The sequence below is a fragment of the Nannobrachium achirus genome (assembly GCF_963921795.1).
Source record: "Nannobrachium achirus genome assembly, chromosome: 18".
In the NCBI taxonomy this organism is placed as follows: Eukaryota; Metazoa; Chordata; class Actinopteri; order Myctophiformes; family Myctophidae; genus Nannobrachium; species Nannobrachium achirus.
Window position 1 is genome coordinate 52,906,702 of NC_137825.1, and position 27,389 is coordinate 52,934,090.

General features: G+C 43.1%; 2 protein-coding genes across 15 annotated transcripts in view; one reads left to right on the plus strand and one right to left on the minus strand.

Annotated features, from left to right (window-relative positions):
* Positions 1-1,719, plus strand: part of LOC308303717 (microtubule-associated protein tau-like) — a 59,697-nt gene extending 57,978 nt beyond the window's left edge. For 8 of the 9 annotated variants that reach the window (XM_080748191.1, XM_080748193.1, XM_080748196.1 and 5 more), the window contains one exon: positions 609-1,719. In XM_080748191.1, coding sequence (XP_080604317.1) covers positions 609-806 — 198 coding nt within the window. In that variant the 3' untranslated portion in view covers positions 807-1,719. The remainder of the gene's footprint in view (positions 1-608) is intronic. The other variant, XM_080748195.1, reaches the window with a different exon arrangement.
* kansl1a (KAT8 regulatory NSL complex subunit 1a) overlaps positions 1-27,389 on the minus strand; it is a 249,505-nt gene that overhangs the window by 174,622 nt on the left and 47,494 nt on the right. For 5 of the 6 annotated variants that reach the window (XM_080747088.1, XM_080747091.1, XM_080747087.1 and 2 more), the window contains 9 exons: positions 21,964-22,132; positions 19,534-19,689; positions 18,702-18,902; positions 17,829-17,983; positions 14,321-14,442; positions 12,208-12,265; positions 10,367-10,479; positions 9,159-9,417; positions 6,448-8,123 (listed from right to left, as the gene is read on the minus strand). In XM_080747088.1, the coding sequence (XP_080603214.1) occupies positions 7,899-8,123; positions 9,159-9,417; positions 10,367-10,479; positions 12,208-12,265; positions 14,321-14,442; positions 17,829-17,983; positions 18,702-18,902; positions 19,534-19,689; positions 21,964-22,132 (1,458 nt within the window). In that variant the 3' untranslated portion in view covers positions 6,448-7,898. Of the gene's footprint in view, positions 1-6,447; positions 8,124-9,158; positions 9,418-10,366; positions 10,480-12,207; positions 12,266-14,320; positions 14,443-17,828; positions 17,984-18,701; positions 18,903-19,533; positions 19,690-21,963; positions 22,133-27,389 lie in introns of those variants that run through there. The other variant, XR_013962968.1, reaches the window with a different exon arrangement.

Below are 27,389 nucleotides of genomic sequence, written 5' to 3' on the forward strand. Positions count from 1 at the left end.
GTTCTCAAAGTGGATTTTCAGGGACTCTCTAGGTTCCTTTGTGGGGGTCTAAAATTGACCCTGACAAGTCTGTAACTCTGACAGTGTACAAATGGAACCAAATGGACCCATCAGGGTCCATTTGGTTCCATTTGTACACTGTCAGAGTTAAGGGGAGACCTTCACATTTCAAAGATTGAGGGGAAAAAAAGTAAATAAAAATAAAATAAACAGTGCAAAAAATATATATACAGTATTTACCTACTGTATATATTTTTTTGCACTGTTTATTTTATTTTAATTTACTTTTTTACTATATCTACTGCATAGTACTGTGTTCTATCCGTCTGTCATTCAATGTTATATGAGATACTTCAATGGTTTCCTGTGTAAATAAGCCAAGTGCTTTCCTAGGATCTCCTTTTAGTTGACCTTGTACCGGTGAACTGTACCATCATGAAACTGTACCTTTTTCTCTGCAAACTTCAATCAATCAAAATGAGAACCACTGGAACATACCATTAAATGTGAACGCCAGGGGGCGCCAAAACCCTGACGCCACAAACCGACACCCCCCTTGCTCATGTCTCACCCATACATATCACCACTCCCCCCCCCCCCCCCCGCAGATTGAGAGCCACAAGCTGAACTTCCGCGAGACGGCCAAGGCGCGCACCGACCACGGCGCCGAGATCGTCTCCCTGGAAGACACGCCCCAGCAGCTGAGCACCGTGTCCTCCTCCGGCAGCCTCAACATGGCCGACTCCCCGCAGCTCTCCACGCTCGCCGACCAGGTGTCGGCCTCCCTGGCCAAGCAAGGCTTGTGAGCGCGCTCAAAAAAAAGTTTTAACTATAAAAGCGAGGCCCCCCCCCCGTCGGGCACCACACACACACACACACACACACACACACACACACACACACACACACACACCGTCACGATATAGAGGAGTTGTGATGCCTTTCTCTCTTGTCATTTTCACAGGACCTTCTTGTTTATTGCGCTTTTACCCCCCCCCCCCCCCCCCCCCCCGCCCCGTCGTCACCGTTTTGTCCTTCTCTAACAATTTGAAAACTGTTCTTCGAGGTGTTGTTAGAGGGAGGCTTTCAGAAAAAGGAAAAAAAAATGGTAAAAAAAAAAGAAGAAAAAGAAAAAAAAGAAGTAGGTCAAGCTACAGTGTTTCTCCTCTCTCTTCCTGTGGCCCTTGAAAGCTTATCTGCCATTATTTGTACCTGCGTTTTTTTTTTTTTTTTTTTTTAAGTGTCCCTTTAAAGAGTCGAAGCCCCCCTTGTAAGAGCGGTTCTAGAATTTCTTTGGACATTATACCCTGGTAAATCTAACGTCCTTTTTTTTTTAGACTCATGCTACTGTCACAGTGACAGGCTAACCCCCTTAGGAGAGTTACGTTTTCGGTGTGCAAATGATCTTTGATGGGCACCCCCTGATGGTTTTTTGATACATAGAAAACGACTTGGGGGGAAAACAGAGGGTGCGCGTTGAAGGGGTTTTCGCGATTTCTATTGAACACGAAGCAAAGCTACAGGGTATGATGATGAGGAGAGGGGATGTGATGAATAGATGGGTTAAAGTTAGCCATAAATGATAACGCTCGTGGGGGACTTTTATTTTGAAGACGCCTTCTCTCTACAAGCGTTATAAAGGACAGAGATATGGGGTCTGCTGGTAAGCCCGTTTGATTCCCTTACTGCTCCGAACATGCAAAATATAAGGTGCTTACCTTCTTGGTCCAAGTGTAATCTATCGATTCGGAAGCTCTAATGAATGTGTATGTCCATCTTTTTCAATAAAGAAGTGTTTTACTCCAACTTGTCTCGGAATCTCCTCTGCATTTCCAAATGAGCCCCCAGAGGGGGCGCTGTTGCGCAGTTACGCTCATTTGGGGAAACGAGGAAAAGCAATGAGATTCCGAGACAAGCTGGAGTTAAACACTTCTTTTTTCGAAAGATATGGACTTAAACATTCCTTATAGCTTCCTAATCGATAGATTACACTTGGACCAAAGTGTGATGTAATTTACACATCCTACCTGGTTCGCGGTTTTCTTCCCCCATTCTGAATTCCCATAGACCTTTTTCATATCGCGTCATATAAGAACTGTGTTCCAATTATAAACAAATTATCTCAGCGGTTTGACTCATATGGATATGAAGAATCAACAGATGGTGAGAAAACGCTAATGTTACTGTCGCCGAATTAGTTACATTTTCGCTAGAAACAGACTTTATCACTTATGAGTGACAGACTATCATAAACCATACAGAGCCACCTCGCCGACAATATTGCAAAGACCGTTTGTTTATTTTTGGACCACAATGCTTATATGAGATGATTTAAGATGACTCAATGTTATTCTCCATAGAGAATTACTTCCGTGGAACCGGGGGATGAGCGAGTCACGTCATGACTTCACTGCTCTATATAACGCTTGTAGAGAAAGTGTCTTCAAAATAAAAGTCCTCTACAAGCGTTATAATTTACGGCTAGATTAAAGTAGCGTTCTCATGCTTTCTGTCCTCACTGCTGTCTTGCGTGCCCCTTACATCCACTGCAAACCGAGGTACTCCCAACCGCGATATCTTCTTCTGGACTAAAAGCAACACGATAGAAATGACTGAAATAGAACATAGCGGTTTGCGTTGGGCAGTTTTTATAATCGTATTCTGTGGATATGCCATGTATTTGATATGGAGAAAACATTTGTAACGTGCCTGCTGCTGTCAAGTTGTTAATTTATTTGTTACGTTACTGCTCTACTGTACATGCGCTAAAGCTTGACTTAAGAGGTGGAAAAAAAATATATATACTTAGGCACCGCAAGTGTAAATGTCATGGCCAAAATATCCAACGTTTTTAAAACGAATTAGGAAGAGCTTAGGTTCGGCGCGCGACCCTCGCAATTCCGGGTCGCGTCCATTATTAGTGACGACAAGTATTAAAAAGTCTGTGTTTATGTGCGCTCACATTCTAACGGGCAGGGAGACAAAAAGTATGCTGTTCACTGCAACGGATCAAACATATCGTCGTTGTCGGGTGAAAACCTTGTATGTCCAAAACCGTTCGTTTTGCATTTATCATTTAAAAAAGAAAAGTAAACAGCCGATCTACAAGCACACAACGCCTCGCACCGCGAGGCGTTGTGTGCTTGTAGATCTGCTGTTTTCACTACCTTTGTGTGACGGCCTTGTATGATGAAGCAACTTTGCGAAAGAACGTACACATTTGAAACTTGGAGATACAAGGTTTCCACCCGACGACGACGATATTAACAGATATGAATGAATCAACTTGCATGGACGAACGTGGCTGCGTTGAGAAGTTAACGGAGGAGGAATTGGGCACATGCATTGAAAAAAAGGATTAGAATTCCTTTCAGGAGGAATCGGGCACACGCATTGATAAAGGATTTGGATTTTCGCGGTGGGAAAGTCTCCCTCGGGTATATGAGTAGGCCTACACTGAATTATTCACGAGGGTGAATAATGCATAAAAACAACAAAGATCATTTATTAATCTTAATTGCCTGTAGGCTGCTTGAGACCAAACCTTCATTTTCACATGGTTTACGAACTGTAGTGCAGTACATAGTTTGTAACCATGCTATATACAGTATATGTAGCTCTGGCAAAGTTGATGCAGCCAACTCTGAATAAGTATTTTTCTTTTTAGGAATGTCTCTGGGGCCTTGATTTGTAACGGCCCCCGGGCCGAAACGAAAATATGTGCTCCTTAATAGAAAACACTACGAATATACTTCATATGAACAAAAAGCATTAAAGTCTCACCTGAGTGTCGGTCTTCCCTTATGGTGATTAACCACTACTATTAAAACTCCCTTAATCGCTATCACAGATACAAACTTCTTGCATGCACCTCATGTGAGAGGACTCACTCTGCCAAATCACTGTATAATCCTATCAATATCTACTTTGTAAACGTCTTAGGATGGACATACTGAATATATTTCATAGACCTAGGTACTATTAGTATGTGGAGGGGGGGGCAGATGGGAAATAACCTTAACCACTTAAACCAGAGGTGGGCAACTTTGATGATGGCGAGGGCCACTATGTGTCCACCTTCACTCCAGAGGGCCACATTGCATATTGCTTACGTCCTACTTTGTCACTTTCTAATTTAGTATCTCATACAAAAGAAGCAAAAAAAATAACAGATCTACAAGCTCAAAACGCATCGCGCTGCGATGCGTTTTGAGCTTGTAGATCGGCTATTTTTGCTTCTTTTGAATTAATTTCAAACGCGTTTAGTTATATACTCATGTTAACTTTATGAACCTAAATACAAATACCTACATTGGACATAAAAGAAATACATTTTAACACTACTATGCTTGTCATTAAGCTACTAATATAGACAGAATTAAAGCAGGTCATGTTTGGCATTTTAACAGCTGAAATGAATATTATATCAGTATTCCAGTATTAACCAGCGGGCCGCATCAAGTGAAGGTGGGGGCCACATGTGGCGGCCAGTTGCCCATGTATGACTTAAACCCTCCCTTTGCTAGTAAAAGTCACTCGGACTGCCGTTCCCCCCCCCCCCCCCCCCGCCTAACACTACATTTGCCAACAATAGCCGATCTACAAGCTCCCCGGAACGGGCATGCCTGGTGTTCAAGTGGTTAAGGAACGACTGTTTTCCTATAGGTGGCGATAAAAGGCAAACTGGCAAAAATAAAATGACTTGCAGCCCACAATTTGCCCCCCACATCTTGTATGTTTCGCAACATAACGGCCAAGTTGTTAATATTCAGACGTGGGCTCAGCAAAAGAGCAGGCACGAAGGATATATAAGGGTGTGCTCGCAACACAATAATCTGCATGCTAAGTTCTTGGTTATGTTTTTTTCCCCATCACTAATACAACGTTCACCTTAGAACAGGGGTCTTCAACAGGAGGTCCGGGACCCCTAGGGGGTCCTCCAAAATCTTCCAATCCTTTTTATATTAACAACTCGAACCCTAGTGTCTGTCCATATTCTGAGAACTGTAGCCACAAAATAGCAGATCTTTCGGCAAAGAGGTTTGGCGTAGAGGGGAAAAAGAGCAGACTAAATAAAAGGTAAAAGACTGAGTAAAAGGTCAAGTTTATTAGGTAATGACGGCTCAAGTGGTTAAATATCTGAAAACACAAATTGACATGAATCCAAAATACACTGACGATCGTGCTGTCAAACGATGAAACAATATGGAATCTATGAAAAGGTTGGTGGGGGTCCCTGCTTCATCTCTCTCTCAACTAAGGGGTCCTTGGCCTGAAAACGTTGAAGACCCCTGCCTTAGAATGCAGGATGGATACGAGAGCTACAGTATGATGTTGTACGAGGGAGGTTAAGTCCCAGTGACGTTATTTCAAAGTGACATGGTGTAAAGATATATTGCTAAGGGATGGGCTGTGGTTGTGGTTCATCGGTTCTCTTGGATAGTGTGGTTACTATTGGGAGAGGGTTTTGGGCAGTAACAAATCTTCCATCACCTTTTGGTTCTTTTTTTTTCTTTATTTGATGCTGTACAGTTGTGAAAAATGTGATCGTTCTCGTTATTGTGGATTTAATCAATAACTGGTTTATGATGATTCTTGTTGCTGTATGTGTATTTGAAAATAAACGCTATCAAATCACCCTCTGTATAAAGCTGAACGTGTTGTCTCTAATATGTACAGTGTACAAAAGAAGTTGAGTCTGAAACAATTGTGCCAAGTTAAACATAAATGTTTTAATGGTACTATTTACAAAAAAACAATTCTGCTTTTGATTAGGTTAACTGCTGCGACAATCGAACAGGTACATTGACATCTTGCTTAACTAGAAAAGAAAGAAAGAAAACTGATTGAATGACTGTGGCATAAAAACACAGGTGTAAAATTATACAACCATAGATTTTGCATAGCAATTATTAGTTACTTAAGGGGGCAAATAGTGTGGTTATGAACTTCGTGGGGTGGCAAAAAACAAAATCTTGCAACAAAGCAGTCTCGAGGATCAGATCAATCTGACCCCGTTTGAAAATATTCTCAGCATCAGAAAATATTCCCTTAAATTTGTAAAACCTGAGGTTGGGGTGGCTTCTAGCTAAGTAAGAGCTGCTACATGTTTTGCAAGAGAACACTTCTTATTCTTGTCAAGTTGAGCCAGAAAAAGGACAAACAAAAACAGAACAAAAACAAAAACAAAAACTCTGTCCATTGTTAACGTGCACAATGGGCTATATGCACAGCAGCCATTTTGGAGAGAAGGTGGGTCTCTTCTCACTTCCTTCAAAGGTGTTACCAATGATGCTAATGAAGGCTCTGTTGCGTTTCATGTAGCACAGTGGTTCTCAAACCTTTTATTTCAAGGACCCCCATAACTCTGAGAGCATACAAATGGAACCAAATGGACCCGTAAGGGTCCATTTGGTTCCATTTGTATGCTCTCAAGAGTTACACACCTTTTAAGGAGTCAACTGGACCACACTTTCAAACAGTGTTTCCAGTGAGCCAACATGAACAGTATACCGGAATGGAACAGAGCCTTCATTAGTATAATTAGTAACACCTGTGAAGGAAGTGAGAAGCGACCCGACTTCTCTCCCAAAATGGCTGCTTTGCATATAGCCTATTGCAAATTGTCAGATGTGTGCGCACTCACACCGTGGTGCCTTGTGGAGCCCCTACATTATTTCCATATTTTGCCGTGATTTTAATTTTGTTGACCAACAATGTGGGGAAAAGGGAGTGAAAACAGCAGATGCTAGAATCCTTCCGTCAGCCTGCATTTCCTGCCCGTGGAAATCTTCTTGTGTGTGCCGTTGTAATTATGACTAGCATTAGCATGTTTGGGGGCATGCAGCAGCGCTCTCTGTGTGTGTTGGGGGCAAGTGCTGTGTAGACACCCAAGTCCTCTTGTGACACCCCTCCCTGACAAAGCCAACACCCGGGAGAAAAGAGGAGCTTGGATGCTCTCCGTAAAGAGATTTGAAAAAAGGAATGATTTATCATTCGAAAAACAAATAAAAAACGAAACACAAAAGAATGTGTCGCGTTTGGAACAGACATAAAGATACGAATAAAAATAAAAAAAACGAAACGTGTCAGGAATGAAACAAACAAAAAGAACGCAAACCAACGGAAAAAAACAAAACAAATAAAACTGGACTTGGCAGTTAAAGAAGTGCTCTGGTGATTTCAGGCGACCTCTTAGAAGGAGGGGGCGGGGGGAGAGAAAGGACACCACATCCCAAAAAATGTACCTGTTTTTATTTGGATGGGGTGGGGGGGCTAAAAGGGAGTGGGTTCAGGATGTGAGGATATTTTTTATTGTTTTGTTATTTGTCACTCCACTAAAAATGTACATGGGAATTACAAGCAAACTAGTCAATAGAAAACACCCTTTGGCCATACTTTGAGGAGTCCGCTACATAGTGCGCTACGAGAGTACACGCCACGTATGAAACACCACTAAGCCCCCCCCCCCCCACCCCCATGTACATTGTTTAGCCTACTACAGAAATCATTTTTTGTAACACATTTGTTTTATACTTTTTTATCCTTTTTTTAACATTTATTCTTTTTTTTTTCTTCTTCTTTCCTGTGACAAAAACGAGGTGTAGAGAGGGGGGGAAAAAAGGCTTCTATCTCCATAATATTCACTAAAAACTGTGAAAAAAGTATTAGACTGATGTTTGAATATCAAACAACAGGAACCCTTTAACATCTTTTTTTAAACTTCGGTTTTTGAGGTTCTGCTTGTTAATGCCAGAGAGAGGAGAGAGAGAGGCCCAAGGGGGTTTGGGGTGGGTGGGTGGGTCGTTGGACGGGGGAGTGAGAGCTGTTGTGACCGGAGGGGGTGGGGGGGGGGGGGTAAAGATGAAGGGGAACCCTCAAGCTTGCAAAAAAGTCATTCATCGGTGAGCGCCGGAGGCCTTGAGTTTGGGCCTGTCGTCCTCGCAAGGCAAGTCCATGTCGTCAGAGTCCATCCGGCCGAAGCCCGGCGGGGCCCGGCAGGATGCCGAGATGCTGCGCATCATCATCCGCTGGCCGATGGATTCGCTGTCCGCCGCCTCCGGGGGCTCGGGCTCCGGGTCCGACGACATGGGGAAGTTCCGGCGCTCGAACGGTGCCACCGTCTGGAAAAAAAAAACGGGACAAATGCAAAAGCGAATGACGAAACGTTAGGACATAGATTGGACGTCGTTGAGATTCCATCTTATGTGTCGGGAGGAAATGGACAAATGCAAAGCGAATACGAAGCGTTACGGCTGGGCTACACCAAGCTGTTTTGCGCGCGTCCGTGCGTATGCGGGGCGTATGCGCATGCACGTTTTGGATAGATCCAATGTATATCAATTCAGCCGGCTACACCAGGCGCACAGATAGCGCAAACCACGGATACGCATGCTGTAAAAATAGGATCGGTTCCATTTTGTACATACGCCTATGCGTTTTGTACACAGACTCTCTGGTCTCCCGCACATATACCCCCTCCTTGGTGTAGCCAGGGGCTTTTCGCACACGCAGACAGTGCACGCATACGCGCACGTTTTCTGGTGTAGTCAGGCCGTACGACATAGATTGGACGTCGTTGCAATTCCCTCCGCGTTGGGAGGGACCAAAAACCTACGGAATGTAGCTTTAATTAAGGCAGTGTAGAAACACTGTGGCCTGTCGCAAATTATACTGCTCAAAGAAATGAAGGGAACAAATTGTTCCCTTCATTTATTTGAAGTTATTTGAGTATAGTATACTGTATTACTGCTCAAAGAAAGCTCAAAGAATTAAGGGAACATTTTGTTCCCTTCATTTCTTTGAGCAGCACATTTGAGATAATCGCAAATTATACTGCATAATCGTCATAATCGTTTCCATGTTGAACAATTTTAAAAATAGTGTGACGTGTTCTAAGCTTGTAGATCGGCCATTTCGGATATTTTCAAGAAATGTTTTTAAGTCTAAAATGATTAAATATGTCAGTAATCTGCCCTGTGCAGTCTGTGATTATGACGCCTAAATCGCAAACAGAAAAGTAGTTTGCATTCATATGTTCCAGTCTTCAAGGCCAAAAACAACTTAAACGTTAATCGCAACTATTTGCGCAACAATTAATCGTCACTTTAAATGTGTAATGTAAATGTGCTCAATGCGGCAGTCAAAACAACGCGTACCCTCTCCTCGAAGGTGAAGTCGGGCGTGGAACAGCGCGTGTCCTCGTTGGACAGGAGGCGGTGCGAGTCCCGCGAGCAGGGCGTGTGGGGGTTGGAGGTGGCGTCGGGGCTGGGCGGCGACATGGGCGACGCCACGTAGCTGTAGCTGTAGTCGTGGAGCAGCGGGCAGTGGCCCGGGTCCGGAGAGGCCGGCTGGGGCGTGGGGGGGTTGGTCCCGCACAGCAGCGGAGTGGTCCGCCCGTCGATGGACTTGTACGACCTGCAGGGGGGCGGAGAAGAGTGACGTGAGGTGAGGTGAGGTGAGGAAGGCGGTGGTGGGAATAAAAACACTCAAATGTTTTACTCAAAGGACAAGGGTTCATATTTTAGATGTAAAAATTTCTATCGTTTTCGTGATTTGAACAATTTTGATGTGATTTGATGATGCGATTCTGAATATCTTTTTAGACACAATAAGCCCATTCCTAAGATGCACCACAATCTTTCATGGGCAGATGTGACTTATGGGGGCTGGTGTAAATAGTAACAAAGAAATTGTCTAAAAAGACATATTTAGCCCCCACCCACTGAAATCGAAATACTAAACACTCCGTGTTGCCTAGAACTAGAGGATTGATTGTGGGGTCTTCAGTGACATCATGAAGATGTAATCTTTGGCTTGCAGAGTACATTAATCAACAATGTGCCTTCATACGTTGCGTTCTTATTACTGATGAAGTCAGACTTCTAAATCAACTGAGCATTTGGGTTAGAGATGCTCCGATTGCGATTTTTGGGGCAGATACCTAGCTGATCTACCGATTGCGATTTTTGGGGCCGATACCTAGCTGATCTACCAGCTAGGTATCTGCCCCAAAAATCGCAATCGGAGTGGTCCGCATTATCGGCCGATCGCGATCACTCACTGATCAATGGGCACATCTCTAATTTTGGTGAATGATTTCTGTTGACATTCAAGGGCTTAGTTAATAGAGGTTTGCCACTTGTCAAGTTTTGCAGAATCACTTTCATTTCATCTATTATGCACTTTGAGGTGGTTGAACATAATTGGTTTTCTACTTTCTCGGCCCAAGTCACAATTCACAGTCAATCCACAATTTCTTGCGGTGTGCGAGTCTTTCACCAGGTTAGCTCCTCTTAGGATCATTTCCCAAGCATGCCATAAAATGAAGGCCACTTGGCCATCAGCAGCATCCGTGCGGACATACCTGCTGCCCCTCCTCTGTGCGGGGGCTAGGGCCATCCAGGTCCAGCGGGAGCGCTCCTGGTCCTCACACGGCTGGTGGAGCTGGACGAAGGCTGCGTCTGTCAGGTCCTCCACCTAGACACACACACACACACACATATTTCACGTCACTGTCAGGCAGAAACCTCGCATCTCCCAAGTTTCAAATATAAGACGGTTGCACAGAAGTAGTGAAAATAGCCGATCTACAAGCACACAACGCTGCAAGGCGTTGTGTGCTTGTAGATCGGCAAAAAAAAAAAAGGAAGGGTTTGGACATAGGTTTCCACACGCCAACGATTTGTAAGGACTCTACCTGTGAGGAATGTGGAACCCAATGACTTATTTGATATACTATCTACCATGTGTTGTGAAGTTGTAGATCGGCCATTTTCAGTTGCGCAAAACCGGCACGCAAAGTATAAATCAAGCTAAACCCTTCCATGTGCCCCACAATCATTCCCTGACTAACTTCATCACTATATGCCCAACATTGTATTGCAATGTCAGTCATACTTAAACAAAATAAAACAAAAAATGCGCCATTTAATTGATTAACATCAAACCAACAAGGAATAAACTGCATTTGTCATCTTTTGTCATTCACAGCACTCAGTCATTCACAGTCACTGAACATTTGTATAGAAACCTGGCTGGCACCACACGTGTCGAACGTGGCAGATAATTTAGTATTAATCTAAAGAAATGGGCAACTCGGAGGAGAATCTGTGTGGTGACGTTGTGTCTATACAGTCCTTACATAAGGAGCACAATCCAGTGTGGATTTGCAAAGAAAAGAGTCATAATTTGCAAGAAGTGCTTTGAAAAACAACCAAGCAAATCAAGGTCAACACCACAACTCTCGACAACCACCATGGACGTCACCATGAAATCAATTAGCAAGGAAGGACAAAAAACACAGCTGCCAGACCACACGGCAACCTCAACAACGCAAGCAAGTGCAGCGCCATATCCGTCAAGACAAACCTCAATAACGCAAGTAAGTGCAGCGTCACATCCATTAAGTTCCCAAAGGCACCAAGATGCTAGACAAGCGATACTATGCCTTCTCGCGTTGCATCGGCCGCTCTCTGTCTGACAACAGTCGAGACAGAACTGTAAAAAGCATGATTTATACTCTGACTGATGATGGTATCGCTTTCCGAAAGAACCTAGTCTTCATCTTGACAAATGACATGGGGGCAAATATGTGACATTAGCGCATTGTACAGCTAAACAGAGAAGCATTCAGGGTTAGGGCTGTCGCGATTAGGACATTTTACATGACGATTAATTGTCACTCAAATAATTGCGATTAGCGATATAATTGTGTTTTCGTCGTTGACAATTACATTTCTGTTTGGCTTGTAGGCTTTGAAGTTGCACATGGCACATACGACCCATTACCTAAATACACAAAGACATTTGACAACTTTACACTTTAAAAAGAACATTGATAGTGGAAATAGCCGATCTACAAGCTCACAACACGTGCATCGCGATGCGCTGTGAGCTTGTAGATCGGCTATTTCCACTTTTTTTTAAAATGTTTGAACAACATGTAAACGATTGTGACGATTATCACAAAATAAATGCGATTATGTAAAATAATTGTGATTAGACGATTATGTAATAATTGTGACAGCCCTACATTCAGGGTAATGTAAAAGATCGAATTATTACAATTTTGAGTGTCACGAGTCGGTGTCAGGTGCATGGTGCTACTGAAGTCAGGTATCAATCAACACTAGCTCCACAGAAATGAGTGGTTTCACACTGACCCATTGTGCGAGCTGCTAAATCAGACCAAAATGCTCTACTCACCTCTCTCACATTCTCTTCCTCAGTAATGGACTGGGCAAAGATGTCCACTTCTCGCCAACTGACAAAAGAAGAAAAACATAATAAGAAAGGGGGAATCTCCAGTGTGCCATATGGAGTCACAGTCCACATCACTGACTCTTGATCTCAAAACGGTGATGTCAACGTTTTCAGGCCAAGGACCACTTAGTTGAGAGATGAAGCAGGGACCCCTGCTCATAGATTCCATATAGTTTCATCGTTTCACAGCACAATCATCAGTATTGAATTCATGTACATTTGTGTTTTCAGATATTTAACCACTTGAACTGTCAATACTTAATAAACTTGACCTTTCACTCTGTACTTGGTGTGCTCTTTTTCCCCCTCTACACCAAACCTTTGCCAAAAATAGCTGATCTACAAGCTCACAACGCCTCGCGCTGTGATGCGTTGTGAGCTTATAGATCTGCTATTTTTGGAATATGGACAGTAGGGTTCAAGTGATTAATATAAAAAAGGAGAAAAAAAATGTCTCAATCACACAAAGATTTGGAGGACCCCCTGTAGTAACTCTGAGGACCCCCAAGGGGTCCCAGACCCCGTTATATCCGAAACAGTGGGTTGGGACCCATTTGTGGGTCACGGACCAGTTTTTTTGGGTCACGACTCGATGAAAACCTTGAAGGGCCCCCACATCTCCAGCACAACGATATCGGAAACACTGAACATATGTACCTGCATGTTTCAAATGTCTTTTTTCTTTTTTTAAATCGGCCTGTTAACTCATTTGCTGCCAAGGCCGAGGAGCCCGAGAATTTCCCGTTGTACGGCCCTGCCATGCCCGAGGAACCCGAGAATTTTTGAAAAAAAAAAAAAAAAAAAAAAAAACTGTAGTAGGCATGATAGCGATCGCGAAATCGCATGTTTAACCCCCATAGCAACCCCATCTTTCAAGCATGGCAGCCATCTTTGTTTACATTTTAGGAAAACATAATGGCTGCTATCTCATGAATGCCTGAACGGATTTCCATTCAGATTTTTTTGTTTGAAAGCTGTGAGCAATGTGGACACACGTGGTGCATGATCTAGGCATGGGTGTGCATGATCCATGCACTATGAATTACATGGAAGTCTATGGAGACAAATGGCAGGATTGGAGTACGAAGGTATTGTTAAATGGCAGCAGATGAGTTAAAATAAATACCATGACAATTTTGTATAGGTTGAAATGACATTTTCCACCATCAACATGAATTGATTATTAATGCCACGGTCTCACGGCACGCTTCTCTCATAGCAAGGAGGTCATATTGTAAGCCGGTGGTTCTCAAAGTGGATTCCAGGGACTATGTTGGTTCCTTTAGACCAGACCTGGGTGTTGTACAGCCCTTTGGTTCACTCTGATCGGCCCGTGTAGGTTAATGGCAAATTACAAAATATGGAAATAGAGTCTGACAAACAGCCAAAAAGGTCATGCACATCCAAGGCCATATAGGCTGGGTGCTGGACTTAAAGGAGTATACAGTAAATAAGATAAAGACCTACATTTAAATTACAAAATAAACACATTTTCTAATTTTACCTCATGCATGGACTAAAGCTGCATTGCTTTTATTTAGACGTTTTTTATTCACGTACATATGGGCACAATGCCTACATCAGCACGTGTGCGTGATCATTGGATCGTTGTCTCTATTACAAGCAGGTCAGACTGGTCACAAGTCAAGATGACCTGCCTTACCTTACCCATCAAAAATGGCTAAGGAAAGAAAAAGTCGATGCCGAGTTGCCGGGTTTTCAACAAAAAATTTGACTGCTAAATATTTATTTACTGAAGTTGGAGGTAGAGCCGCGTGTTTAGTTTGCGGGGAGCACATCTTGCGGGGAGCACTGCCTTTTGGCCCAGCCCTCCACAATATGTTCTGTTGTTCATGTGGCCCCATGGGAAAAAATAATTGCCCACCCCTGCTTTAGACCCATACAAGTCTAACTCTGACCGTGTACAAATGGTTCAACTGGTTCCATTTGTACACCGTCAAGAGTTAAGGGGAGACCTTGACACTTGAAAGCTTGAGAAACACGGTTATAAGCGACACACTCAACCAGTGTGAGGGTCAAATGGCAGAGGTCTTACCTCGGCGTCAGGATCTCTTTGTACTGAAGTTTCTCCACCCGCGTGGTGGCCGCCACAGACATGGGGATCACGATGTTGTTGATGTCAAAGGAGCTCTCACCTCGCCTCCTCTTGATGGGCTGCTGTTGTGGAGAGGAAGACATTTCAAACACAGTCGAGTCTATTGTTAACGCTCGACTAACGTCTCTAAACTATAAATGTCCCAACGACCCTTTTTCCTCACAAATAACTAAAACAATGATTCACTAGCAATCACCTGAACTACACCATGAATGTCACATTTTTCATTTGTTTCTTGTTTTTCGGTCTTCCCAGTGTCTCTTCCAGCCCAAAACAACGCCAATTCATTAACTCTAAGCCTTGCCTTTCATTTCAGAGATTTTCTGAATGGGCGTGTCTGGGCGTGTCTGAACGGTAAATCTTTCGGAAGCCTAGGTAGGCAGGCAGTGGCGTGAATCAAAACAGCATCCCGGTTTCGACAATGGAACAAGGGGGGAGCGCTTGTTTTCGGTGGAGATGGCGGAGGCACGCCGGCGTTATATTATAAACACAATCTGATCTAGCAATCATGACATAGGCTATTTATTATAATCACTAATTCACTATGAAGTGTCTTTAATTATAACTAGAAGCTGGGGCGGCCCAGCGTCTAGTCGGCGACCTGGCCAACTCGGAACAATGTAAATAGGGAATGAATGCCCCGCCCTTTAATGCAAACCCCATTATACCTGTTTTCATAGGACCCGTTTTGACCATTTGTCTGCCTGTGTCCATTTATGCCCATATATGGAGATATCTGTATCTGTCTGTCTGTCGGTGTCCATTTTATGTCCATATATGGAGATCACTGCAGTTATAGTTCTGGGTCCATTTTATGCCCATATATGCCCATATATGGAGATATCTGTCTATCTGCGTCCATTTTATGCCCATATATGGAGATCTCTGTATCTGTCTGTCTGTGTCCCTTTTATGCCCGTATATGGAGATCTTTGTGATTCTGCATCCATTGTATGCCCATATATGCCATATATGGAGATATCTGTTTATCTGCGTCCATTTTATGCCCATATATGAGATTTCTGTCGCTTTTTCAAACAGATGGTCAAAACGGGTCCTATGACAACAGGTATAATGGGGTTTGCATTAAAGGGGGAACCGGCACTGTGTCTGCAACACAGTCGGAGGCACAGACAGATACAGAGATCTCCATAATGGGAATAAAGGGACACAGACAAACAGATGGAGGAGGAGACAAACTTAATGCAAACCCCATTATACCTGTTGTCATAGGACCCGTTTTGACCATCTGTTTGCCTGTGTCCATTTATGCCCATATATGGAGATATCTGTATCTGTCTGTCTGCGTCCACTTTATGCCCATATATGGAGATCTTTGACCATCTGTTTGCCTGTGTCCATTTATGCTCATATATGGAGATATCTGTATTTGTCTGTCTGCATCCATTTTATGCCCATAAATGGAGATCTATGCAGACACAGTGCCAGTTCCGGAAAATCCTGATGTCAGACATCAGAATCCGAACCTTTCGTGCTGGTTCCAGAAAATCGTGTATCGGGTCGGGTCGAGGCCGAGCACTGCACTACCTGCTGTGGTGGGGAACGCACGTGCCGAATTTGAAATAGGGAATGAATGCCCCACCCTTTAATGCAAACCCCATGAATGCCCCACCCTTTAATGCAAACCCCAATATACCTGTTGTCATAGGACCCGTTTTGACCATCTGTTTGTCTTTGTCCACTTATGCCCATATATGAAGATCTCTGCACACACAGTACCGGTTGCAGAAAACCCTGATGTCAGACTTTATGCCCATATCTGGAGAACGCGCGTGCCGGTGGGAAGAAGGGTTCTCGAGATACGCGGATTACATACATACATACACATTCACAGAGATTTTGTGTTGACTCATGTGGCGTACGTGATGTCAGAGCCTTTTATGAAGTGATGTCACAATGACTCAGCGCTTGCGCCGATTTCCTCGGGAACAGCCTGATGTCAACAATCAGCTCCGCATAAGGAGATTCCGAACGTTTCGCGCCGGTTTCGGAAAACCGCGAGTCGGGTCGGGTCGAGGCCCTGCACTGCACTCCGCGCGGCGGCGGGGAACGCGCGTGCCGAATCTGAAGCCGGTGGGACGAACGGTTCTCGAGATACGCGGATTACAAACAAACAAACAGACAGACAGACAGAGATTTGTCGCATTTATAGATAGATTAAGTAAAAATAGTCAAATAACAAAAAAGGACAAATTGTTCTGCCCACAACCTTATCAAACCAAAATGCCTAAACTACTGTAAATGTAGGCCTATTATAACTATGACAATGGTTCTCAATTAGTCCCAATTATTAAGTATAATACTTGACCTTATAAATATAGAATGTTTATGATTATATACGTTATGAAAAATTGCATAGTCGCGCGTTGCGGCGGTCGCATGAGCCGACTCAGCGCCGTTACCGACTTATGTGCCGTTATGGACAGAATAGTAAATCTTCAGCCCCCCGTCACCTCCGCGCGGTCCAGGGGAACACAACGGAGCGCTCCCTACCTCCGGTTTCAGCCAATCACAAGCTTCCACTGCCGATACCGGGATGCTGTTTTGATACACGCTAGGCAGGCTAGGCTCATTTCAGTGGGCACTGGTTGTTTAGGCTAAAACCTGTATAAAACCGTATTATGGACCAATATTTATATAAAATATATATTTTGAAAAGCATGGTGTGGCCCCTTTAAGCTTTCAAATTCATTTATGACAAACCACCTATTGACACATCAAACCAGTATCATTTACACTTTTATATATATAAAATGTATAACTCCAGTGCACCCAGCATAATATTTCTATGGAAAGATTTGTGTGACTGCAATATTGGTAGCCTTGCAAAGCCAGCCCACACTTTCTTAACTAGGTTTCATGCATGACTTGCTTTGATTGTGGGTGTCGATGAGCATGAACTTCAATTACTTGAAAGGCTATTGGAGCTGCCTTTAACCAGTCAGAGCTGCCTTTAACCAGTCAGAGCGGTTATATTTTGGATGGTATAGGGGTGATGTGACATATTGAAACATTTAGAATACCAACATAAAATGTCTACATGATGCAATGCAAAAATAGCTACAGAGAATGTTGTCTTACATTGAAGTTCGTTATGTTAAGAAACCATTTGGGAAACGCAAATATCGGTATAGAACATTAAGCGAGAGACAAAGGAGGCATAATACCGTTTCAGATGCATTTCAAAATGACAGTTTTGTTTCTATGGCGGATCACATATTTGACTTTGAACAGAAAAATATGCAGGCGAGCAATTACAAAATGGTTCTCCGTGATGTGTCCGAGTAAAGAAATAAAAATTAAACTATACAAGACAAAACGCCACAATGAGCTGGAAAAATGGACATGAGCAATTGCATTTTTTTTGTGACAGCAAGTGTTGTAGAGGAATTCCCTCTCAAATAAACAAGGTTGCGTGAGCCCTTACGGGTGTACTGGAGACACTCTGACTGTTGGGTCCGAGTGGCGTGGAGTTCTCAGACGAGGTGGACAGCTGGCGAGTGAGGGGGCTGTGGAGGGATGAGTGCATGTTGGCCAGTGTGGCGCAGGGGCTGCCCGAGTCCAGGAACAGCTTGGGGGAGGCTAGAAGACAAAGGCACAAGCAGATTGCATTAAGAACTTTGCTCCAGTTATTCGGACCAGGATGAAAACCATCACCATTGCACGCAGGCAGATGACTGGATTGACGCAGGTGTTAAAAGCTACAATAGCGGGACACATATTGTAGGGATTTAAGGCAGCTTGCAACGCTACGTTCAGTGGATTGGTTTTGTCACTCCATGCTCCATTTCACTCCTATTTCCGAACGTCACAGGCGACGTCGTTGCTGTTTGGATGTTGCTCCAACGAATCGGAGTAGGGTTAGGGTAGCTACGTCGTCAACCAGCGCCACTCTATCCATGCTTTTCTCTCAGTTGACAAAAGTATCGCTAGTTCGACACTTGAGATACCGCCACCTCCAATAAACGCTTTCAAAGCAGTATACTGCTCTGCATTTATAGCAGTTATATAGATAGACTATAACTTAGACTATACTTCCATTCACAACATCAATGTTGTTATCCCACTCTCCTCAGCGCATTGGCATGACGACACACTGGCGTCTCTGTCCCGCCACGCACCACAGACCAATCAGAAACCGAGTGGTTTTCACTCGTTTGGTATGTCCCGCCTCCCTTGGAGATAGGAGCCTGGCCAGACTGAGAAGCCAAGTGACAAAACCAATCCACTGAACGTAGCGTAGCAGGCTGGTATCCAGGCTGAGTCGGTGTGAGGTTTTACTTGGAAAAGCGTCACTCACGATCAGTCCTCTCCAGAGAGTGCTCACGTAGTCTTTTGCGGCTGAAGCTCTTGTCGTAGGGTCCCGAGGGGGACGGCAGGGCGTGCAGGCGTTCCGTTTTGCACAGGGCCGGGCTGTCCAGCCTGGCCGTGCTCAGGACGGCACTGCTGCTGCCGTCCAGCGGCCGGGGCTTCTCCGAGCGGTTCTTGTAGTGGCCCAGCCCTGCAGAGGAGGAGATAAAACAACATGCCAGGTCATGAAATGGAAACTAATCCTTCTCTGTCAAATATGAGCGGCTATTTTGCTTGTAGTGCTTGTAGATCGGCTAAGTTTTGTGCGACAGTCTTGTATGATGAAGCAGGGATTCACACTTTACGAAACGAAATTGCGAATTTCAAACTTGGAGGTACAAGGTTTCTGCCCGACAGTGACTATCTACTGGGGCAGATATTAACTGTGTATAAATGTTCATTCTATGTCAAATTGCGGTGGTTTCTGAGCGGTGCTGAACGCTCCCATACGTGACTTTGCGTCCATATGGTTTTCCCAGGGTATCAAATACTGATATACTGTGACGTCATGTGGGTCTATCATCATCATCAGCACCGCTCACATCACACGGGTGAGGTTTCTTTTCCACCAGTGATTGCCCATGAAAGTGGCGCTTAACGATAAGATATTCAGTTCCCTCTGACTTTGGAGGGACTTTTGCCCTTTGTCCCTGTTTATTTGAGTGGCTGCCTGTAAGTAAGTCTAAGGAAATGAGCTGTTAATGTCCACTTAAGATGAAATCTCTCGTACTGAATGGGTCAGAAAGCTAGTGTTGTCGTTGCGGACACGGCGGTGCACTTACTGACTGCCATGAGCGAGTTGGTGAACTTGTGCTTCTCTTTGGAGGAGGACAGCTTGTGTTTGAGGGAGAGCTTCTTCAGCGGCTTGCTCCGCTCCAAGGACTTGGTCTGCCACTGGGTCTTCAAGACCTGCTGCAGACGTAGGCCTACGCACACATCTAAACAACACACACATACATACATACATACAATTAGGAGATTACTCTAAGACTTATGGTTAAATACTTAGTAATAAGAGTTAACTCATTGACAGCCCCAACCCGAGAAGATATTCCCGTTGATCCAAGCCACCACCGGAAACAGTAAGTGGGCGTGATAAAAAAAACTAATCTCCATTGGCTCCTGTGTTAAATTTAGCAGGAAAAGGCCAATTTCTCTGTTTCCTTTTCCTGCCTGCCGTCTCCATTGTAAACACTGCTAACTAGTTAGCTCTTATCTATGGAACAGTATGATGGATTCGAGTGCCGTCTTTTGACATCGTGCACAATCCGGCTGGACCAATTTAAAAGGTACGAAAAATTAAAAAAAGACAGGGAACACCGATTTGGGCACTAAGAATCAAAATGGACAAGCACTTGGGGCCAATGGACCCTTTTCACAGCAGCCATTTTGACAGGTCCATATACAGCTGAAGGCAATAATGTTAATTGTGGTCGTTTTGTTTAAGTGTTTCAGTGTACCAGCATCAGGTTAATGTACAGTAGCTGTCCAGACTGGCACAGTAACACCTAAATGAGACACGCCCTGCTGTAATTTACATAATTTACAGCTTCTACTTGAAACCATACCAAATTCATGAATTAAATGTTTGTGTGTGTGTGTGCGTGTGTGTGTGTGTGTGTCCAAAACAAGAGTGATTTGGAGTATTTACTGGTGAGCATTCTACTACTTGTTGCCTGTAAACACAACTTGGCTAAGAGTTTATCTTTCCAATGACATTGTTTGCATGACTTGAAGGACATGGTGGTGTTAATGTCTAGATCAACAATTGGTTAGTTGGTTGTCAAAAGGGCACTGGGACCATGTCTCAAAACCCTCCTAACACTTGGCTATCGGGTTGCCCGTATACATTTACACTTGTTGTAGTTTGGGCTTATTATTTTTACACTTTTCAAAGTAAGGCATGAGAAAGAAAAGCAGGGTTCCCACACATCTTTACCATTAATTTCCAAAACTTTTCCAGAATATTTAACCCGATTTCCAGGACTATATAACAATAATTCAGCTCAATAACGAGTCGCTTACTCCTATGCGCAATGCCCAAAGACAGGTAGTGTATGCCAGTGGTTCTCAACCTTTTCTGGCCGTGACCCACGAAATAATCATATTTGAACTGCACCCTGACGAGCACTAAGAGTAGGGGAATTTTGTATAACACGGTTTAATTGTGAAAATAGCCGATCTACATGCTCACAACGCCTCGCGTTGCGAGGCGTTGTGAGCATGTAGATCTGCTATTTTCACAATTTCTGCCTCTAATATTTGACAATGTGGCCAATGTTTCATTTGTGATTTCAGAGGTATTAACAAAATCAATAACCAAAGACAATGCATAGCTATTTTTTCCAGGACCTTCCAGGACCCTTGATCAATTCCAAAACGTTTTCAGTACTGGAAAAATATTTTTCTAATTTCAAAATATTTCCAGGAATTTCATGACCGTGGGAACCCTGGAAAAGTACAGCTTTGGTTTCAGTAGTGAATCCTATGTATAACTAAAAAACACCACCACGCCTGAAGACTTGTTTTATATCCCTCTCTGACTCACTGGCCACACCTTTGGCTTCTCCTCTGGAAATAAAACGGAAAAGAACTGTTTGAACTTTGATCTGTGTGTGTGTGTGTGTGTGTGTATGTGTGTGTGTGTGGGCCAGTGTTGATTTTGTCGACTAAAACGATGACGAAAAATGTTTGTCGACTGTTTTTTTCACACAAAAAAAAAGAAATAAAAACGAAATAAAAACTAAGCTGGGATGACTAAAACTAAGACTAAATATATTGACAATTTCGTCAACAAAATAAAAACTAGACTAAAACGTTAGGGAGGGACTAGTGGAGAAGAGTGTCTCAGATGTTGCGTGCTGAAAATAGCAGATCTACAAGCACGCGTTGTGAGCTTGTAGATCTGCTATTTTGTAGATCTGCTATTTTCAGCACACAACCAAGTGTAAAATCAGTCATTACGATGCCATCAAGGCCTGCCAAAATACATTTCAGTTGACTGAATCAACTGAAGATTTAGTCGCCTAAAATCTTATGTTATTTAGTCGACTAAAATTAGACTAAAACTAATACTTTTCAGGTGACTAAATTATGACTAACCCTAACTAAATGACATTTTATTCAAAAGACTATGACTAAAACTAAATCAAAATTTGCTTGTCAAAAACAACATTGGTGTGGGCTGGATAGAAGGTAAATGTGACACTGACCGTCGGGGAAAGAAAGGATGGGGTGAACGCCAGAGTCCAGTCTAGACAGGCGCTCCAGAGTGGGGAGATCGTACTGGACGTCCTCCTTGGAGGTGGGCCGGCCACCACCGCACATGACACAGCTGGAGTTGACCCTGCAGTTACACTGGAGGCAGCTGCTCCGCTGGGCCTGCAGGGGGCAGCAGAGTAGAGGAAGAGGAGGTAAGAGATTGGGTAGAGTGGCCATGTTCCCAGCACAACTACACAATGAGACAACAGACTTTGTTTTGGGCAGGTTTTGCTTTACGTAGTTAGAATAGTAGAGAGACGGGGCGCCCGCAGGCCTACTGGTCCAGGCGCATACCACTTAGGCATTGCCACATAGGCATGGATGCCTGGCCGCGTCGCCGGTTCGGTTCCCGATCCGGACGGCCTTTGCCACTTGTCATTCCCCATCTCCCCCCATTTCCTCAGTCTACTGTCCTATCAATAAAGGCATAAAAGCCTCAAAACAAATCTTTAGAAAAAAGAATAGTAAAGAGTAGGGCATTCACCAAATATGTTGTTCACCGAAGTCGAAAATTCGCTTATTTTTTTTTTTTTTTTTATTGTTTTCTCTTTAGAAAATATTTAGTTTATAAAGCTTAGCTAGATAGGAAGTCATAAGAATGAGTTGTCAAGGCCCCTCAAACCTTTTTAGGCCGTGACCCCCACAATAAACATATTTGAACTGGGGACCCCCACACTGACAAGCACTTGGAATTGTAGGTATTACATTTAATGTGACTCTGTTCCGCAGATAAATATTGTGAAAATAGCAGATCTACATGCTCACAACGCCTCGCAACGCGAGGCGTTGTGAGCATGTAGATCGGCTATTTTCACAATGTTCGCCTCTTGCTTACTTAATATTTGATAGTACTGTCAAATATTCGAATACTTTGAGGTCGAATAATTCAAATACTAAAAATCACTATTCGTGAATGCCCTAGTAGAGAGACAGGAAACCAAAGGCAGAGAGGGGGAAGGACACAGAAGAAACCATGCTGAGGATGTTCCATTAATGTGGTTGCGTTTCTCTCAGCTACCGGTGGGGCCCACAATACATACCGGTTCATAAAACAGCATCATAACGCTTGCTAGAGCTGCACAATTCTAAAGGACCAAATGTCAACACTGAATCATTCCGGTCTACATTTCCTTGACAGTTTCGCAACTGTAACATCCATCATGCTTTTATTTACTGAAACACCACTCCCACTTGCAAGTGACCGTCCCTAATCAGCATGTACTCTGCTACCTTGGATCACCTCTTGTCAGATGAACACAGCTCTATAACGGAAGTCCAGTTGCTATAAATAAGTCAGTTATGATGCTGTATCTTCATCGGGGCACTCACGGTTGCAATAACAGGGGACATTGGAACACCAATCAATGTTTCAACCAAGCAAAACTTTCGTCTGCCTGGTTAATTATGTGCAGAATTGATCTGAGGCACAAAGTCATTCCCTCAGTCCAAATACAAAAGAAAATGACATCCCATTTCCATTCCTAACCATTTTTCTGAATGTTGATGAAAAATGACAAGTTCAAGGAAAAGTATTAAAGTGCGACTTCATCACTTTTCAATCTATCTTCATATAATTGGTCCTCGCTAATGTCTTCATGATAAAATAGCACGATTCTTTTCTGCTCGGTGTCTCTTAGGAGGGCTGTGGGCAGTTCAGAAACCCGTCTACCAGTGACATCATCATTAGGCAGACCTTTTTTTTTTATATTTTTACAAAAAAATATCATTTTTTTATAATCGCAAGAACAATGGCTTCAATTATTGGTTTATTTAAGTTTTCAGGAATAGAAAGCCAGCAGTTTCTATTAGCTTGGATTCCCCATCGATGATGTCACTGGTAGCAGATTTCATTTTTGGTATTTTATCATGAACATTAGTGAGGACCAATTATATGAAGATAGTTAAACATTGGTGAAGTTGTCCTTTAAAGGGCCTGGGGCATTAAACCCTAGGCTGATTTTGTAGTTGGTTTTCCACTTCTGGTTAAAAATTACAGCAGGCTGCATAACACTGACCTTATTCTTCTGACTAAACGTACGTCATGTCCTAACTCATACCCTGCCAAAAAAGACGTTTTCTATAATAAAAACGTCTTTTTAACTATGGCCTTCCCTGCCAGACGTCTTCTGGACATCTTTTTTTTTAAATAAAAAAATATATATATATTTTTTGAAAAAAAATATTTTGAAAAAAAAAAAAAAAAAAAAAAAAAAATGTGGACCTCCAACAGTGTACTAGGCATGATCGCAATCGCGAAATTGCATGTTTAACCCCCATACCAACCCCATCTTTCAAACATGGCAGCCATGTTTGTTTACATTTGAAGAAAACATAAGGGCTGCCTTCTCCTGAATGCCTGAACGGATTTCCAAGCGGATTTTTTTGTTTGAAAGCTGTGAAAAGCATGCACATGCATAGTGCATGATCTGTGCAGGAATGTGTGCACCAGCGTGCACACTATTTTTTTAACCCTTTGTTGGCGAAACGGCAATATAAGAGGTCCCACTTTAAATATGGCACCGACTGAGCTAATATGAGCCAATAGGGGAAGGGGATCAACGTCACGTGATTCCCTTGTTTGGCCCGGCAAAAAATTCTGATGTAAACTCGGATGTGCGTCTCAAAGAACATATTATTGGCAGAATCGCTTAGAGTTTCAAATATTTGGTGGCCCCATTTTCACTCTTCACTAGATCGGTGGTTGCTGCAATTACCTGCAATAAAATACTTCACCATCTGTTGCGCTATGACGAAATGAACCCGTAAAATGGAACGTGTACGTTTCGCAATGCAATTCCAATGGAGAAAGCTGTGTGTTGTACACGCAGGGAAGCAATGGTGGATTCGGCCAAGCCCCGAAATACCCGTATGTGTGTCTGAATGAATAGTACGCAGTGATGTAAGCAACACAGCTGAAGCCAATAAAATTAATATTGGGTGCGTCAATATAGTCTTCATGCTTGCACATTGACATGCGCTTGGCTCGGGCACACCAATCTAACACATTCATTATCTGTTTGTTTGGTGCAGCTGTGCTGCTTACAAGTCTGCCATGTTTTTAATCTGCTGCAGTTTTTAACCTCAACTGGGAAAAATAATAATCCAAAATCAGCCTTCAGGAGAATTCCTAAGAAATTAGGAAAGACAACCACAGTGCGAAGATAATCGGACTTACTCTGGTCTACATAATCATATGACGTAAGCAGCTGCAACTAGTGTTTAGAGCTGTCACGATTATGACATTTTACATGATGATTCATTGTCACTCAAATAATTGCGTTTGAATTGTGTTTTTTGTCGTTGACAATTACATTTCTGTTTGGCTTGCAGGCTTTGGACTTGCACATGGCAGATATGACACATGACCTAAATATACAAAGAAATGACTGACATATTTGACAACTTTATACTTTAAAAACATTGACAATGGAAATAGCCGATCTACAAGCTCACAACCCGCCACATGGCGCGACGCGTTGTGAGCTTGTAGATCTGCTATTTCCACTATGTTTGAAAATATATGAGCCTTTTTCAACATGGAAACGATTATGACAAAATAATAATGATTATGTCAAATAACGGCGACTAGACGATTATGTAATAATTGTGACAGGCCTACTAGGCTCAGGTGACAGATATTGTGGCATAGTGCCAACTAGAATAAAAGGTTATTTTCTGTCCATCATTTACCCAACACAAAATAGTACACACCCAACAGGCGTACACATCCACACACTCACTATCCATCTCTCTCTCTCTTAATTAACCCATTTAGAACGGGTACACATTTTGTCTATCATTATTTTATGCTTTAACTATTGAAAAATAGCAGATATACAAGCTCACAGCGCGGCACCGAGTGCCGCGCTGCGAGCTCGTAGATCTGCTATTTTTGAAAAGTCGTGAACATTAGAATTTTGACCCGATTCTATAAGTGTCTTTTGAATCCTTCTAATTCTAGGCCTAAATGGGTTAATGTGTTTTTCTTCAGCATCATGTGTGCTCCCAGAGCTTCCCTAGTGCATTATTTCTGTGTCATTTCATGCAGGTAATAAGGGGCCAACCCACTGGCAAATTAGAGGCAATTAGAAGTACAGTGCTCCAAAATAAAGTGTCATATACACCACAGAAAGAGACACCTATAATGGAAGTTGCGATAATCTAACTATTAATTTAGCGAAATGTCTGTCTGTCCGGCGTCCGTCCCGTCTGTCTGCATGCTCGCCATGGTAACAGCCGCATGCTGAAAAAATGCCAACATTTTGAGCTCAGCATGCTGACATCACTGATACTAAACAGTGTGGCCACCGTGGTAACAGCCACATGCTGAAACAATGCCCAAATTTGGAGATTATGTCCGCTCAGTCTGCATGCTGACATCACTGATAATATACAGTGTCGCCACCATGGCTGTCTGTCTGTCTGCATGCTGACGTCATAGACGTCATCACAGACTGATACAAAGGGTATTGCAACAACTGGACATCAATGGTGACTGTTCTGCCCAACGGGCACCGGTCTGGGTTCTCAAACATTACTTCTGAGACTCCTACATTCAATCCCTCATATACAGTAGGGTGCCACGGTTCGTTTAGCCCACGGTTCGGTTCGTACCTCGGTTATGGGGTCACGGTTTCGGTACGGTTCGGTACGTGTTTTGCATTAAAAAAAAATAAAAAAAAATACTTTCCAAAAATCTATTTTTATTTTGCTTCTAAGCGAATTGAATTATGACAGTGCCTCTTAGCTTTAAGGTGGGTTAAAACAATTAATAATAATATAAAATTAAAATAAAAAGGGGGAAATTATTTTCTTTTCTATTATCATTATCATCAATATTGGCCATCGTCTTCAGTTTCAAAGTGCTTTATTTATGAACAAATTGTTTTGCACACAACAAGAGATACTATAGTAGGCTACAAGCTTGAGCAAATAGCCTCTGTAAGTTTTCATTACTATAACCAAAATAGACGGGTGTGTTCACTGTGTTGCCAAACTTTGCGAGAGGAATAAGCAACCAGATCTATGAAAACAAGGCTTAAATAAGTGAATATAGGCCACGTGAGGTCTTAAAACCTATACACGTCGGCTATTTGAAAGTGGCCGAGCCGATCTACAAGCTCACCACCGCATCCACCATTATTTAGCCTACAAGCAACTTTACATAAAAACAAGCTCAACGTGGCTTATAATAATCAGACATGGCAACAACACTCACCATGCGTTGTTCCTCCAGTCAGTCAGTGAGTGAGACTAGCGGGTGTCTGACACTGGCTGGGGGCTACGCTACGTTTGGCTTTGTTGCTTGCTAACGCTGCCTGCTATGGTCAGTCTAAAAACAGACTGTAATGATGTTTGGGACTAACAACAACAAGCA